At 36.9% G+C, this 15874-nt stretch overlaps 1 protein-coding gene across 1 annotated transcript in view; it reads left to right on the top strand.

Annotated features, from left to right (window-relative positions):
- Positions 1–15874, top strand: part of LOC135205742 (uncharacterized) — a 142651-nt gene that overhangs the window by 61146 nt on the left and 65631 nt on the right. The window contains exon 4 of the mRNA XM_064236844.1: positions 3695–3922. Within this exon, the coding sequence (XP_064092914.1) occupies positions 3695–3922 (228 nt within the window). The remainder of the gene's footprint in view (positions 1–3694; positions 3923–15874) is intronic.

Genomic DNA, 15874 nt, shown 5'->3' with positions numbered 1-15874 from the left:
TTAGTTTTCTTTAAAAGAGAACCATTGATATGGCTATTTGTCTGTCCACCCTCAGATCTTGAAAACTGCTGCGGCTAGAGGGCTGCAAATTGGGATGTTACTCATCCACCCTTCAATCATCAAACGTACTAAATTGAGGCCCGCTATCCTCAGTAGTTTTTATCTTATTGAAGGTTAAAGTTAGTCATGATCGAGCGTCTGGCACTACATTGGAGCCAATAACATAGGCCACTACCGGGCAGTGTCTGAAAGTTTCATGGTCAGTGGCTGAGAGTTTCATACAGCATTATACGTTGTACAGAAAATTCTATTACGCCAAAGAAATTGGGCGCATTGTTTACTTGTTTTTCTGTTCATAACGATTATTTTATTCAGAAGTCTTACTCTGAACATGGGTCTTTTGCAAGGAAATTTATTAGGTCGGTGAGTTTTCCACTGCACATTATTTTCATTTCGTTTGGGAGAGATTGCAAGCATCGTTCTCCTTCTCTCACAATGACTCTATGAATAGACTTGAGATCTTCTACCATGGAGGTTAATGGAGAAGAAAATCTGCCTGAGGGCATTTCAGCCTCCTCTTTTGAACATTCTTAGAAATGCTTTTGTATCAGAGACATGATCATTTGCATTTTATCTTTTAGAAATATGAAATATAAAATTTGAAGGTTTTGAGTTTTATTTCCTATTAAGGCCGCCATAAATTGAATAGTCATCTGATGGTGCCCAAGCTTGTCCACTACAGAGGCAAGTGAATACTGGGGCTGAATAATCTGAATTTGACGGGTGTAGGTTATTAAAGTAGCCGTGAATGGGACCATCGACTTGTGTGACGTCAGTGACCACGACCTTTGAAAGGTTAATCTACGCGCTGGCCCACCTGTTATATGTAGACCTTGAGCTCAATGAAAAAAGGTTATTGTGGAGGTGATAGGCCGCGGAAGGGGAAAGTTCCGTTGGGTGAGAGAAGGCTGAGAATTGTTAGAATTGATAGATGGGGAATGTGGAAAGTGTTAAGGGTGTAGAGAATAGAAGATAAGTTATTGAGAGATAAACAGATAAAAATGTACAAAATCAGCGGACTATTTTTTATTACAAATGTACTAGGAAATAAAGCTTCCAAGTTGAGCATTTTTTCCCAACATTATCGTAACCTCTCTTTCTATATGACTAACATAGAAGCTCCGTGACTAATAGTTTCATCTATGCTGCCTCCTTGAATCAACATATTCCTCATTCTTTCAGTCATTCCGCCATGTACACGAATTCAACATCCATCTCAATTGTCTGTCTCTTTTTTTTAATTTATAAGCAACATCTGTTCAATAAACCCGGTCATTTGTAAGCAACATCCCTTTAATAAACCCTATCATTTGCAATCATCGCCAATTCCACACTCCATTCACACAACATTTTCATATCTCCAAACTACACCTTCTGCCGCCCTTAATCGGGTTTCTTGCATCACTTCACTCATAGCTACAGATAAACAGTGATTTGTGTGTGTGATTTAAAAAAAAAAAAAAAAAAAAAGAGAGAGAATTATGTATATATATACGTGTATTATTGCCCAAACACATACATAACTATTTGTTATCTGTACATATCACCGGTATATAGGTGTAAGGGGTTACTTGATCCTATTGAAGTTTTCTGTGCAAGGGGTTCAGCTACGGTTCAGCAGGAAATATACTACAAATGCAGCACTGATCATTATCCTGTCTTTTATCAACTGCCAGTCCCTTTTATGGGAAATGAAATTAACACTGACTAACATACTGCAGTAGAAAGCTGTACGTACTCTCCGCACACTTTATGAGATAAAATGCTCCCTGAATGGCATGGCAGATGAGCTGATGTCATTACGATATCGTGAGCTGATCTCTTTGAAAATAAGCTGAGCGTTTTGGCACTTTATGAAACAAAAGAGAAAGGACTTCATACAGGAATAGGATAGACAAAGAGTGACTGTTAATGGATTGTATGGATAAGAATGAATTTGGTAGGAGTAAAGGTGATAACAGAGTGAACATAGTCCAAGAGCAGGAAAGAATGAGAGTGAACGCTATTTTTTTTTTTTTTTTTTTTTTTTTTTTTTTTTTTTTTTTTTTTTTTTTTTTTTTTTTTTTTTTTTTTTTAGAGTTCGACTCTGTATGGGTGAGTTTGGGGAACATGAAAGGATGGTCGTGAGGTGAATGAATGCAAGGGTAAATGAGTGAGAAAGAGCTGGTATTATTGGTGTGTCTAGAGTTCATGAAGTAAATGCGGAAATAATGAAGCTCATGGAAATGTTATTGTGAACAGGCATAACAGCTGGAAACATTGATTCCAAAGAAGTACTTGGGTAGGAAAATGGACAGGAAAAAGTGTTCTCTTTCTTTTACTCTGTGTCCTAACTATTCGGGAATTATAGTCAGATTTCAGTGTTCCCTTTGTGGTAAGTCCTTTCCCGGGCTTGGGATACAAAAATATATAAATAGTCAAGGTTCAAGTAAAATCCCCAAATTATTACAAAATATAAATCAAATAAAATACGAGGTTGTAAGGAAAAAGCATAAATTTTACTACTTTTAATAAACAAAACTTCACATAGCAAAATATTACCACTTAATTAACATTAACAACACAAACAATAAGCAATCAAAATATTCTGCCCAATGCCAAATCCAAAGCATCATATGGTATACAAATTGTAACTCAATGCTTAAAGAAGTTCTCTAACAAATGCTGACGAGGCAGGTGTTAGGACGAGACACACAGATCTGCTAGAACCCAGGCACTTAGCAATATCTGTCTATCTATCTATCTATTTATCTATCTATCTGTCTGTCTGTATATATAGATATATATACTTATAATATAAGATACTATATATATATTATATATATATATATGTATATATATATATATCTTACATGAAGACAGAGACTTAAAATTTTACATACAATGGGATATCAGAGAGCTTGCCGATTACGAAGTCCTCATTTTAATGACATTTCTGTATAAATCCACACACCTTTTGCTTACCTCGTACTTTTTCTTAGTTTATTTCCCTGGTCGCTTGTTTTGTTTCTCTATTTTCCTGTTTCTCTACTCCTCTCTATCCTTGTCTGTTTATCGGCAAGGTTAAGAAAGTGTGTGGATTTTTATGAAAATATCATCAAAATGTGGATCTACGTAGTTACTGGCAACAAATGGATAATGTTGGGAGAGATAGGAATATAAGGTTTCGAGAGGGGATCTTTTGGGGTCTGAGTTGCTATTCCATTTACAAATGATTCATAATTAAGAAACAGTAATCAAAATAAATCATGATTTTGTGACAGAGTAACTGATTAGATTTCATGGAAAGGTAGACTGTAGCTTTTGTGTGAAGGTTACCTCTTGTTTTAGAGTGTATTAAGTATTAGTACATTCAGTCCATTCTACTATATAAGCTGCAAAGGGCCTGCACACATCTATTTCATTTTCATGACATTTTATTTTGGTGTCCTGAATGCAAGACGTCTCCTTTGCCCAGAGAGCACTGAGCCACTGGTGCCGATACCAAGTGTATTTGCACTTTGAAGAAAGCCACATTCTATAGTCACGTAGCTTTACTGAATCGCTAAACCTTTCATGACTGGGGAATTAATTAGTATTTGATGGTTCCCTTATTCCCAAAATTATTCACATTCATTTGTGTTTCTATTTGCAGGGATTGATGCCCCACTCTTAGATGACTGTCCCCGTGATGAGGTGAAATTAGCCAATGGTCGCTGCTACCAGCTGTTGACTCAAGGCCCATGCCTGCTTACCCATTACATAGTATTGGATCCGATAACCAAAAAGGCTTACTGTGGACCACGGCTTTGCTCTCCAGACAGGATATTCGTTTTCAGCAAGCAACTCTGTTATGATCCAAGTGACCCCGAAATTTGTTCAAGTAAGTTTGGCGCATTAATATTTTCGTCTTAGGTTACGTAAACACTCGTCCGAATCTGAACATGTTGCTGCCTCATCACCGTAGGTTATTACTTTGTTATAGATGTTGAACAGAATTCTTCAATATATATTTTGTTGTCTTGGTGAATTATTTCTAACCCTCGTAGATTTGTACAGTAATCTTCTCAACGAACATAAAATAATTGTGTGAAGACCTGTTCCCTGGTGTACCGTGTACACACATACGGTGTATATATATCAATATTCATATATGTATGCACACACACACACACACACACACACACACACACACACACACATATATATATATATATATATATATATATATATATATATATATATATATGTATGTATGTATGTATGTATAGACATAATTTACATCAAGTGCTCACTTATCTTTAGGAACAGGTTTTACAATTCATTCAGTGTTCTAATGATTTTGTCTAGCTTTCTTTTGAACTATTCTACACTGCTGTTGTTTATGACTTCTGGTGGCAGTTTATTCCATGTGTTACATATCTTGTATGTGAAGAAGTTCCCACAATGCGATATGTTGCATCTCTCCAGTTCTAGTTTCTATCTATTATTTCTTGTCTGGTTTTCGTTTAATGTGAAGAGGTTACAGTCTGTTTTTCTTATGTCTTTCAGTATTTTGAATGTCTCTATTAGTTGTCCTCGCAATCGTCGTGTTTCTAGGCCATACATGTTCAGGCTCTCTAGTCGTCTTTGGTAACCTATTTGCCTGATGGATGAAATTAACTATGTTGTTCTTGCATGTACCCCTTCTAGTCTATTTATGTCCTTTCTTATGTTGGTGACCAAAACTGTATTACATATTCAAGATGTGGTCTAACTATTGATGTGTAGAGCTGCAGCACCGTTTCCTTATTTCTGTATCTGAACTGCCTCTTTATGTATCACACTAGTTTCTGTGCCTTCTTTTCAGCTTTTGTACATTGTTTTGTGGTTTTTAAATCCTTGGTAATAATAACTCCAAGGTCCTCTTCTTGCTCTACACTACTTATGTCATTTCCAAGCAGCAAGTAGTTGGCATGAGGGTTGTTTGTTCCTATTTGGAACACTACATTTATCCAGGTTAAGAGGCATTTGCCATACTTTTGACCACTCCTCTATTTTCCTTAGATAATTTCGTAAACTTTTCACTGCATCTGGGTCTGCTGCATTTATACCTAGTTTGGTGTCATCTGCAAATTTGGCTGTTTTGTTAGTGAAACCTGCAATCTGACCATTCAGATTCTTTACCATTTATTACGACTCTGTTTTTTATTAGTTAGCCAGTCTTCGGTCCTGTCTGCTATTTCTCCTACAATTCCTAAAGCTCTAACTTTTGTCATTAGTTTCTTGTGTGGAACTTTGTCAAAGGCCTTTTGGAAATCTAAGTAATGCATATCTATTGCTCTACTACTGTCGTAAATATTAAGCCCCCGTAGGGGGGTGATACCGTCAGTGTACCTCTTTCGTTACAATATAGGCATTACTTAAGGTTCTTTGCAGCGTCTCTTCGGCCCCTAGCTGCAACTGCTTTCATTCCTTTTACCGTACCTCCGTCCATATGCTCTTTCTTCCATCATACTGTCCACCCTCTCCGAACAATTGTTTCATAGTGCAGCTGGGAGGTTTTCCTCCTATAACACCTTTCAAACCATTTAGTGTCAATTTCCGTTTCAGCGCTGAATCGCCCCAGTGCCTAACATAATGCCAAAAAATTCATATAAACCCAATCAAATCAAATTAATACCAAGCATGTTATGAAATAACTCCAAGAGGTTTGATGGACAGGATCTACTTTGTCTGAAACCGTGTTAGCTGTTTAACAACAATTTGTATCTATCAATGTGTGTGTGTGTGTGTGTGTGTGAGAGAGAGAGAGAGAGAGAGAGAGAGAGAGAGAGAGAGAAGAGAGAGAGAGATTATAATTCTGAAGATTGTTACATTGTTTCCAACACTTGTAGCTTACAAAGAAGTAGAAGGTGAAATTTCTTTGGCAAATTTAAGCATTAAATACATGCAGATGTTGACCAATTTTATCTGGAGTTAAATCAGGCAAAAGAGCAGTGCAAGGAGCATGAAGTAATTATGGTTATTGGTGACCTCAATGCGAAGGAGAGACAAGGAAGAACAGCAGATATTGTAGAAGAAATGAGAGGGGAAACAAGTTTGTAGACTGGTGCTAAGAGAGAGAACAGATTATATCAAACACCTGGTTAAGAATCACCCAAGCAACTCTGGACATGGAAATGCCCTGATGACAGAGTTAGAAACCAAATAGACTTTCTTACCATCAATAAAAAATTTAGGAACTCTTTCAAGCAAGTGAATACTTAACCGGGAGCTAATTGTAATAGTGACCATGTACCAGTTGTAGCAACAGTGATGGTGAAGTTGAAAAATTTGAGGAAGAGCACACCTAAATCAAAGAGGCAACTGAAATTATTGAAAGCAGAGGAATTGAAGAGCCAATATAATTTGATTGTAAGAAATAGATATGATCAGCTTAAGGAGGAAGGCCCAGTGCTTCAACATCCACAGCAAAAGTGGCAAAATATGGAAAATGCAATAAGAGAAGGTCATTAAATAATACCAACAACAGAGAGGAGAGCTCGGAGAGATTAGATGACAGAGGATATTTTGATAATGATGGATGAAAGAAGGCAACAAAAGGGTGAAAATGAAGAGCTCTGGATAGAACTATTAAGAGAGAATGCACAAAGGCATAAAAGAAATGGATGGATGAGATTTGTGAGGAGGTGGAAGGTTTGGATAAAAGGGATGAACGGAGAAAGTATGATAAGGTGAAAGAAATTACTTTTAAAAAGAAGAGAAATATCATCACTAGTATAAAAAAAGCGAATGGAACTATAGCAGTGGAGTCAAAAGAAATATGGGAATGATGGACGGAATATATTGGAGAATTGTTTGATGACGACAGAGTAGAACATCTAGGTATGAATGACAACGGAGAGGGACAAAGTATAATTAGATCCGAGATAGAGGCAACTTTAAAACAAATGAAAAGCGATAAAGCAACAGGTGATAATGGATTAGCAGCAGAGATGTTGGTAGCTCAGTTCTGGGAGCATACATCATTGATATATTGATGGAAATAGCGGAAGGAATATATGATGATGGAAAGCCTGCAACACAGAAGTATAAGTCGGCATTTATCACATTTATCATGATACCAAAAATACCAGGAACACTTGAGTGCAATAAACACCGGACTATCGGTATCATGAGTCAGATCACAAAAATAATATTAAGGATTGTTTTGAACAGAATAAGAAATAAGATACTCCCAGAAATTGGTAATGAACAACGTAGTTTTATGAGAGATAAAGGGACAAGAAATGCAATTTTTATTTTGAGAATGTTGATGGAGGAAGTAATAGAAGTGGAAAAGGATCTCTATGTTAGTTTTGTTGACTATGAAAAGGCTTTTGATCGGGTTAGACATGTAGACCTAGTAAGGATACTGGAACAGATAAATATCGATGGGAAAGACTTAAGATGACAAAGAATTTATACTGGAATCAAGAGGCATCAGTGAAAGTAGAAAATAATGAATCAGAGGCTCAGCCCATCAAGAGAGGTGTACGACAGGGCTGTGTGTTATCACCTCATCTCTTCAATTTATAAAGTGAAATGATAATAAGAGATCTCAAAGATATGAAAGAAATTAAGGTTGGAGGAATCAATATTAATAATATCAGATATGCTGATGATACAGAACTTATTGGTACTTTACACCAAGCAAGCAAAGAAAGAGGTCTGTCAATAATTATTAAGAAAACAGAAGTTATGGTTATCACCAAGGACGAAATACCCCCAAGAATAGATATAAAATTGATGCTGAAACAGTTAAACAAACCGATAGTTTTAATTATTTAGGATGCACTGTCACAAGTGATGGAAATGCAAAAAGGAGATCAAGAAGAGAATATCCATGGCAAAAGATGCATTTGGTAAGATAAAGAAATTAGTCACCAACTCGAAAATATCTATGAATCTAAGGAGGAGGTTTGTGAAATGCTTTGTTTGGTCTGTATTGTTGTATGGCTGTGAAACTTGGACCTTGAGGAAAGCAGACGAGGAGAGGTTACAGGCTGCAGAAATGTGGTTTTGGAGAAGGATTTAAAAATATCATGGATAGAAAGGATAACTAATGATGTAGTATTAGAGAGAGTAGGCGTTGAAAGAGAGCTTTTGGCCACTGTGAGAGGTAGACAAATGCGGTTTGTGGGTCACACAGTGAGAAGACAAGAACTAGAGCATCTCTTTCTCACTGGTAAATAATCAGTGGAAGGAGACCGAGAGGAAGACCTAGACAAAAATATATGGATGGATTGGTGAGAATGACTGGAGGAAGAATGTCTGCAGCTCAGTTGCTGCAGAGAGCCGGAAATAGAGAGGAATGGCGAACCATGATTGCCGACGTCCTTGGGGATATGGCACTTGGATGATGATGAAATGCATGCATAAAAATCAAGTTATATAATTTTGTTTTCAGTATTTCTATTAATATCTTTACTTGTGCGGAGTGGGTACACATTACCAAAATTTAATTATGGCTTTGAGATTTACACATAATCTATCCATGGTGACCATGTGGCCCACCACCCCTTAAATCTGCCACTGTCCCTGCCTGAACTAAAGCCAATTAATTCCATTGTATGTGTTAAAGATGAGGGTCTTTCTAATGTATGACAGGAAAGTAACTTATGATTTGATAGTTGTCCTGTTATGACTGCGAGAAGAAGATTTCCAGCAATCAGGAAATCTTTTCCAAAGAGCCGTCGAGGCATTGGCGCATTATTCATTAGTCCGCATTATTCATTATATTTTGCTTCGTTTTGACAACTTTTGAAAATCTCATTACTTTCATATCGCTAAATATTAAGTTATATTGTATGGTATCATAATCTTAAATTTTAATCGTTATTTAGTAATTATTGAACTGTAATCAAATGAAATTTCCTTGTTACATTTTACTTAAGAATAACGGATATCTCAGTTATAACAAGCTCTCTTGTCTGCTTCCGTCTTATGTTTAGTGTCATATTGTTTTCATACTGCTTGACACCTTACAGTACAAGCTACTCCTTATGCATCAGCAGCATTCCTGGTAATGTTGTAGATCCTCTCGCCAGCCTATTACTTCAAAATCTCTTTCCCCATTGTCCTCTGCTACAATTGAGCGCAGGAAAATAAGCCATGCTATAAGCCACACACCTCACTAGAATGACTATTGCCTTTCCATGACATCAACTGGGGTACTATAATAGATTCTCATCACCCGTGACCCGTGCATCTCACGCCAAGCGCCGTTCCTAACGACGCTCCTGATTGGCTGTTGATAAGACAATCGCAGGGCTGGAAGCTCTCAGTCTCTCCCGAGAGTTCACATAGTCAGCATGGGATGTGTTTTCAAAAGTTATAACTTTCATTACACCGCAGTTTTACCCGTGGAAAAGTAGTGTTTCCCAGCATCACTAAAAATCGAAAAGCCAATAATTTAAGGATTATAATAATATAAGAATTATGGAGAAAGGCGTAATATATAATAAAAATGAATAATGAGAGGGATATAGGAGGTCTGATTGTAGCGAAAGAAAATTCAATGGGATGAATGAATTTCCTCCAAAAGGTATCAATATCCAAGTAAAGATTTTTTTCATATAGAGATTTCCACTATGGTATATGAAAGGACGACGGTGATAATGATAGTGAGGATAATGGAGTCTTAATATTCTTTTTCCGGATAAGACTTCTATCGAGGGGTCGTGATCAGATGATGACGTCATCGAGTGATCACGTGAGCAACACCTGATTACACGAAGATAAGAGAGAGAGAGAGAATCTCGGTGGTCTTGATAATATTCTTAATCTTTTGGTTGTTCTTTTCATATTGATGGCCCTACCTATAATTTTTTGGTAGCATTGGTTAAGAGTATAAACTCAGTTCCAACCATCGCGTGGCCACCGACTATTGAAGAATTGAGGACTCCGAAGACATTAGTCCCCTCTTACTTTTACTTTTAACGTGGCTTAGAAATCCAACCAAACAGACAGCATATCTATCACTAAATGCAGTCCCCACCTCCCTGACAGTCATACACCCAATCACTCTTCTTCTTTTCTGGTCTTTCCCTGAAACCAGTGTCCGATCCATACTCATTGATCAAAATTTGCTTGACATACCTAACTAGACTTGATATCCCCAACTGGATAACCATATTCAGACAAAATAACTTTATAATCAGAAAGTAAAGACTGAAGGGGTCTGATCCCATGCTCTCCGAAAATCACATTCTCTACATGCCTGAGGAACACTGATCGAGCTTCCTTTAAAGTAACATTCTGAAGGTGTGTAGATTTCTGGGACACATTGTCAATATTTTCCCGCCAACAATTGTGATCGTACATTAGATCTGCAGCAAACGGGTCAGATAATCCAAACAGCATTTACTACATCTTCCAAAAACACTGGATGTCTCTTAGACGTGTGCCATGATGTTTTCTGGTTTATTCTGAAAAGCTTTCCATACTTACTATTAGGTACCTTTCATCAGGTGGTTTTCCACACCAAACACAATGATCTTCCTTTGTCATATAGAAAAGGACCTGCCATAGATGACCGTAGCCTTTTTCTTGGAATTGGACCAGTGTCGTCAGCAGAACCTGAAAATAAGAGAAAGATTTTGATCAAATGCAACGGAAATAGTAATTAAATTCATTCAAGTGTTAAGATAATAACTTAGTTACGTATAAATGCCAAGCCAAATATGTGATTTCATTTTTACAGTATTTCGGAAACAAGCTTACCTTCATCTGAGGCTGAACTGCATTGCTTCTGAGCCTTCGGTTGTTTTTCCTTACGATTCACTGCCTGTAAGTGTTCTAGGTGAAGATATTGATGTATAACAGGAACTAGGTATGTACTTGTTGCAGGACCTGCGTCCCAATCAGTTGACTTGTAGAGGTCGCCATACTTATCAAGTCCATTCCACTTTTCAGATTTAGTGCGTCCCACTTGTCTTTTCCAATGATTTCTTCTAAACTGTAATTCTCGCCACAGGCTATACACTTGGGTTGATTACTCACGATGTTCCAGGAAACGAGACTTGCTCTTTCAATTCCTTCATGAATTCAACGATACCATTTATGCAACAGACTAATCTGAAAGTAAAGTCATAGAGATAGAGTGTTTCTCAGTTAGTATATACATCTACTTTCAACTGCTATTTGAGTTGCGCTCCCTAAGTTCTATGAATGTAATATTGTAATTGGCCGTTATTATTATTTCTGACCACCTATGCTAATAATGATGCATTTCCTATACAAATATCCTAAAACATTGACACCAAAGGCTCATATTCATACCCTAGTTTCATCATAACTAAAGCGTTACCGAAATCGATTTTACGGCGGCCATATTGGTAAGAAATCTCATTATGCAAAATTTTATGGCAGAAATGAATTCCTTTACCCAAAAATACCCTTATATGAATGTTTCATAACAAAAATGTGATTAGCCACAAATTTTCAAAACTTCATTGTTCACGTTGGCCGCCATTTTGAAAATGTGCCGCCAAAAATTTTCCCCACACTTTTCGGAGGTACAGCTAGCAACAAAACCGGCGTCGCCCCGCCAAACCTGACTTTGAGATCATGCCCTTCTTTCCCTGAGAGGTGGCCCATGATCAAACAAACAGTACATAGTTAGAATGGTTCGAATGGAAGGAGTAGGGAAATTACGGTAAGTGGGCAAAGAAATGCATTAATGAATGAAGTATATTTGGACAAAGAGATAAGAAAAGAGAAGAGAGAGAGAGAGAGAGAGAGAGAGAGAGAGAGAGAGAGCTTTTATTCATGTTTAGTTATTAATCTAATGGATATATTTGAGACCTGTTTTAAGAAATGTTATCGTATATATTTTGGAAAATAATAATTATGAAATCTTATCACATCGTATCGTCAATCGTTATATTTTCTATATATAAAAAAAGCATTAAATATTATTAGAATTGACTATTCATGTTAATATCATTCAGACGAAAATGTCCTTTTTCATTATCCTATAACAGCTCTTCTCTCTCTCTCTCTCTCTCTCCTTGCACGTTTGACGGCAATGATGCCTTACTGCTGGGTTGTCATCACAGGGCCAAATCATTGCAGAAGGGTTTTGTTTACCCAGCAGTGAGCGCCTTCCCTCTGCTCATTGGCACTGCTCACCATAACAACACTCCTTAGAATTCCTTGAAACAGGTTTCCATTTGTAGTTCGTCCTCCGGAGGATCCCACAAATGAACATTGACAATTTCACCTTACACAACATCGGTTTATTGATGATCTTCTAATAGCTTCTTTCTCATTTTGCTTGATCTTCTTTTGTTTCTTAGGAAATCAGAGTTTTTCTTTTTCTATCGATGTTCTATCCTTCCGTTTGATTTCTCTTTGGTTTATCTCGCTTTCCTCCACCTCCTCTCATTTCCGCTTCCGGAACTCCTTCGTGTATCCAGACTTCCTTTATTTCTCGTTTCCTTGTATCTCTTCTCTGCAGACCTTCATGCATTTTTTTTCTGCTTTCTCTCAGCCCTTTTGTCAGCCCAACTCCTCGTCTTCAGTATCTACACTAATGCTATCTGAATTCCTTCTTAGTACCTATAGGAATGTTCTTTTTTACTCTCGCCTTCCTGGAGCCTCCTGTCTTCTGTCTTTTCTAAGTGAGCAGTTATGCCGTGTTTGGCATTCTCAGGATTCTTTTTTAACTCCTCCAGAAGTATTCCGTCCTTCACCTGCAAAAGTAGCCTATCTCTTCCATCTGCTTCTGACATTTTTCTTAACTCTCTCTCTCTTTCTCTCTCTCTCTCTCCCCTTGCGCTTTTAACGGCATGATGCCTCACTGCTGGAGTGTCATCACAGGGCCAAATCATTACAAAGGGGTTTTGTTTAGCCAGCAATGAGCGCCTTCCATCTGCTCATTGGCACTTGCTCACCCAAAAAAAAATAATACTGTAGTTCTTGAAGTATCACCCCAACTCTGAATTTACATATATTCAGAATTTCTGAATATATATACATTTAGAATTTCCTGACTTTGTGTTATATGCTTTTCAACTTCTTTTTGAACAATAACTTGTTTGTGGACGGTCCTCTGACAGCTTGTACTAAGTTGTTTTTGTTTTCACATTTTGGAGGGTTCCATATATTTACCAGACATTTGGTTTCCTCCAAAAGCTTGTTTTTATTCCTTGTTGTGTTTGATGGCAGACTCTCTCGTGGAGGGTGAGGAAAAGAGCTTGAAGCGGAAGGTTGGTATGAGAATCTCCCAGAGGCTTCGACTCGTCTCTTCTCGATTTCGAAGTCTCCCTCCTTCCTTGGAGACAGACGGAGACAGTGTGTTCGTTCGTTCGCCCTCTTCCATGTGTGTTTTGAAGGGCGCTTTCCCGTTGGGATTCTTGAGGACTTGGGAAGTCTTTCATCCTCTTGAGTTCCGCCACCTTAAGTTCACACTGGAGTCGACGCTTTTCCTTCGTGAGGTCTTCCACTTCCTTCAGCAGGCTAGAACCTGAGCTCGAGGTCTTTCCTCTCGGATTCGCGCTGCCTCGGTCGCGTCATTTTTGTTCCTGGATGAGCCTCGCCATCCGCGATGCTTATTCAGTCCTGAGCTGCTGGCTTTCTCCTTCTGTCGTAAGAGTTTCTCAGACCTTTGAAGCTGGCAGTTTGCCTTTGCTAACTGCACAGACAAATCCCTCACATAATTCATCGTTTTTCTGCCCAATTTACTTTGTGTTGTACTTCATCTGGTGATTTTCTTCTGTGATCTTGAGGATCTTGTTTTCCAGCTGTTGTTTCTCCCTCTTGATCGTTCTCTTTCTTCAGGGACAAAGTTTCAGCCTAGAGGGAGTGGGCCCTCTCGTCAGGCCTGCTGTCCAACGTCTCCATAGTAGTCGATCTCTGCTGCAACTGACGATTTATTATGTCAAGTTCACCTGCTGGATGGTGTGTCGCAAGGCCTCAGTTCTCTCGTCCAGTTCCTTTTCCTTGGGCTCTTCAGCTCCATCATCTGAGATCTACATCCTCACCAGTGAAAAGGCCGCTACAGCAAACAAGATGACTATTCCTGCGTTAGACTTCTCTCAGTAAATCGCTGGACATGTGGACAACAACGTCCGAACAACAGCTGCTGCCGAAGCCAGATAAGGCCATATTTTCTTGAAGCTGGAATCCATATCTGCAGAGGCCACACCCAGTTCTTACACACACTCCTCTCTCTCGATTCTTCATTGAGTTTCTATATATCACGAGAGATATTTCGATTTGTCAAAATATATCTGGAATTATTTTGAAAGATTTGGATAATGTCTTAGGTCTCTTGGTGTTATAAATTGCTGAAATAATCTCTCTCTCTCTTTTTCGCTTTGCAGTGACAGCGTAATCTTACAGTATTAAGGAATAGAGAGAGAGAGAGAGAGAGAGAGAGAGAGAGATGGATTGTATTTTAGCGCAGAAAAACAGTGTATTGGTATACATATGTGAAATCATTCCGTTTGGACCAGGAAATCTAATGTTTTTACCATAACTTTTTTCGTGTATAATGCCTTCAATTAAGGAATTTTTTAAATTAGTCTCTCCATCTATATATATATATATATATATATATATATATAATATATATATATTATAATATATATATATATATATATATCATATAATATGTATATATATATATATTTAAAATTATTATATATATATATATATATATACATATATTAAAAATATATATGGTATATATACTATTATAATAGAGGAAGAAATAATTTAAAAATTCCTTATATATATATATATATATATATATATATATATAGATGGAGAGAATAATTTAAAAAATTCCTTAATTGAAGGCATTATACACGAAAAAAGTTATGGTAAAAACATTAGATTTCCTGGTCCAAACGGAATGATTTCACATATGTATACCAATACATTGTTTTTCTGCGCTAAAATACAATCCATCTCTCTCTCTCTCCTTCTCTCTCTCTCTCTCTCTCTCTCTCTCGTCTCTCTCTCTCTCTCTCTCTCTCTCTCTCTCTCTCTCTCTATTCCTTAATACTGTAAGATTACGCTGTCACTGCAAAGCGAAAAAGAGAGAGAGATTATTTCAGCAATTTATAACACCAAGAGACCTAAGACATTATCCAAATCTTTCAAAATAATTCCAGATATATTTTGACAAATCGAAATATCTCTCGTGATATATAGAAACTCAATGAAGAATCGAGAGAGAGGAGTGTGTGTAAGAACTGGGTGTGGCCTCTGCAGATATGGATTCCAGTCTACTTTGTGTATTATGATAAACTCAAAAGAAAAATACCGCAGACACTCTCTCTCTCTAACAAGTTATACATCTATCTATCTATCTATCTATCTATCTATGTATCTATGTATCTATATATATATATTATATATATATATATATATACTATATATATATATATATATATATACCTATAATATACTACATATATATATATATATACCTATATATATATATATATATATACCTATATATATATAGATAGATAGTAATAGAAATAGATAGATAGATAGATAAGATAATAGATAGATAGATAGATAGATAGATAGATAGATAGATAGATAGATATATGTATAACTTGTTAGAGAGAGAGAGTGTCTGCGGTATTTTTCTTTTGAGTTTATCATAATACACAAAGTAGACTATGCATAAAATTATAAGAAGATTGATTTGATTTGTAATATTTTTCTAATTACAGAAAAGAGATGAATTTGCCATATTTTTCTGTCATGTAATACTTATAGCAGAAAATATTCACGTACAAACAAGGGTTGAGTTTGTGATATTTTTGAACATATAATTATAAAAAAATTA

The sequence above is a fragment of the Macrobrachium nipponense genome, chromosome 11, assembly GCF_015104395.2.
Source record: "Macrobrachium nipponense isolate FS-2020 chromosome 11, ASM1510439v2, whole genome shotgun sequence".
NCBI classification, from domain to species: domain Eukaryota; kingdom Metazoa; phylum Arthropoda; class Malacostraca; order Decapoda; family Palaemonidae; genus Macrobrachium; species Macrobrachium nipponense.
This window is presented reverse-complemented; position numbering and strand designations above follow the sequence as displayed.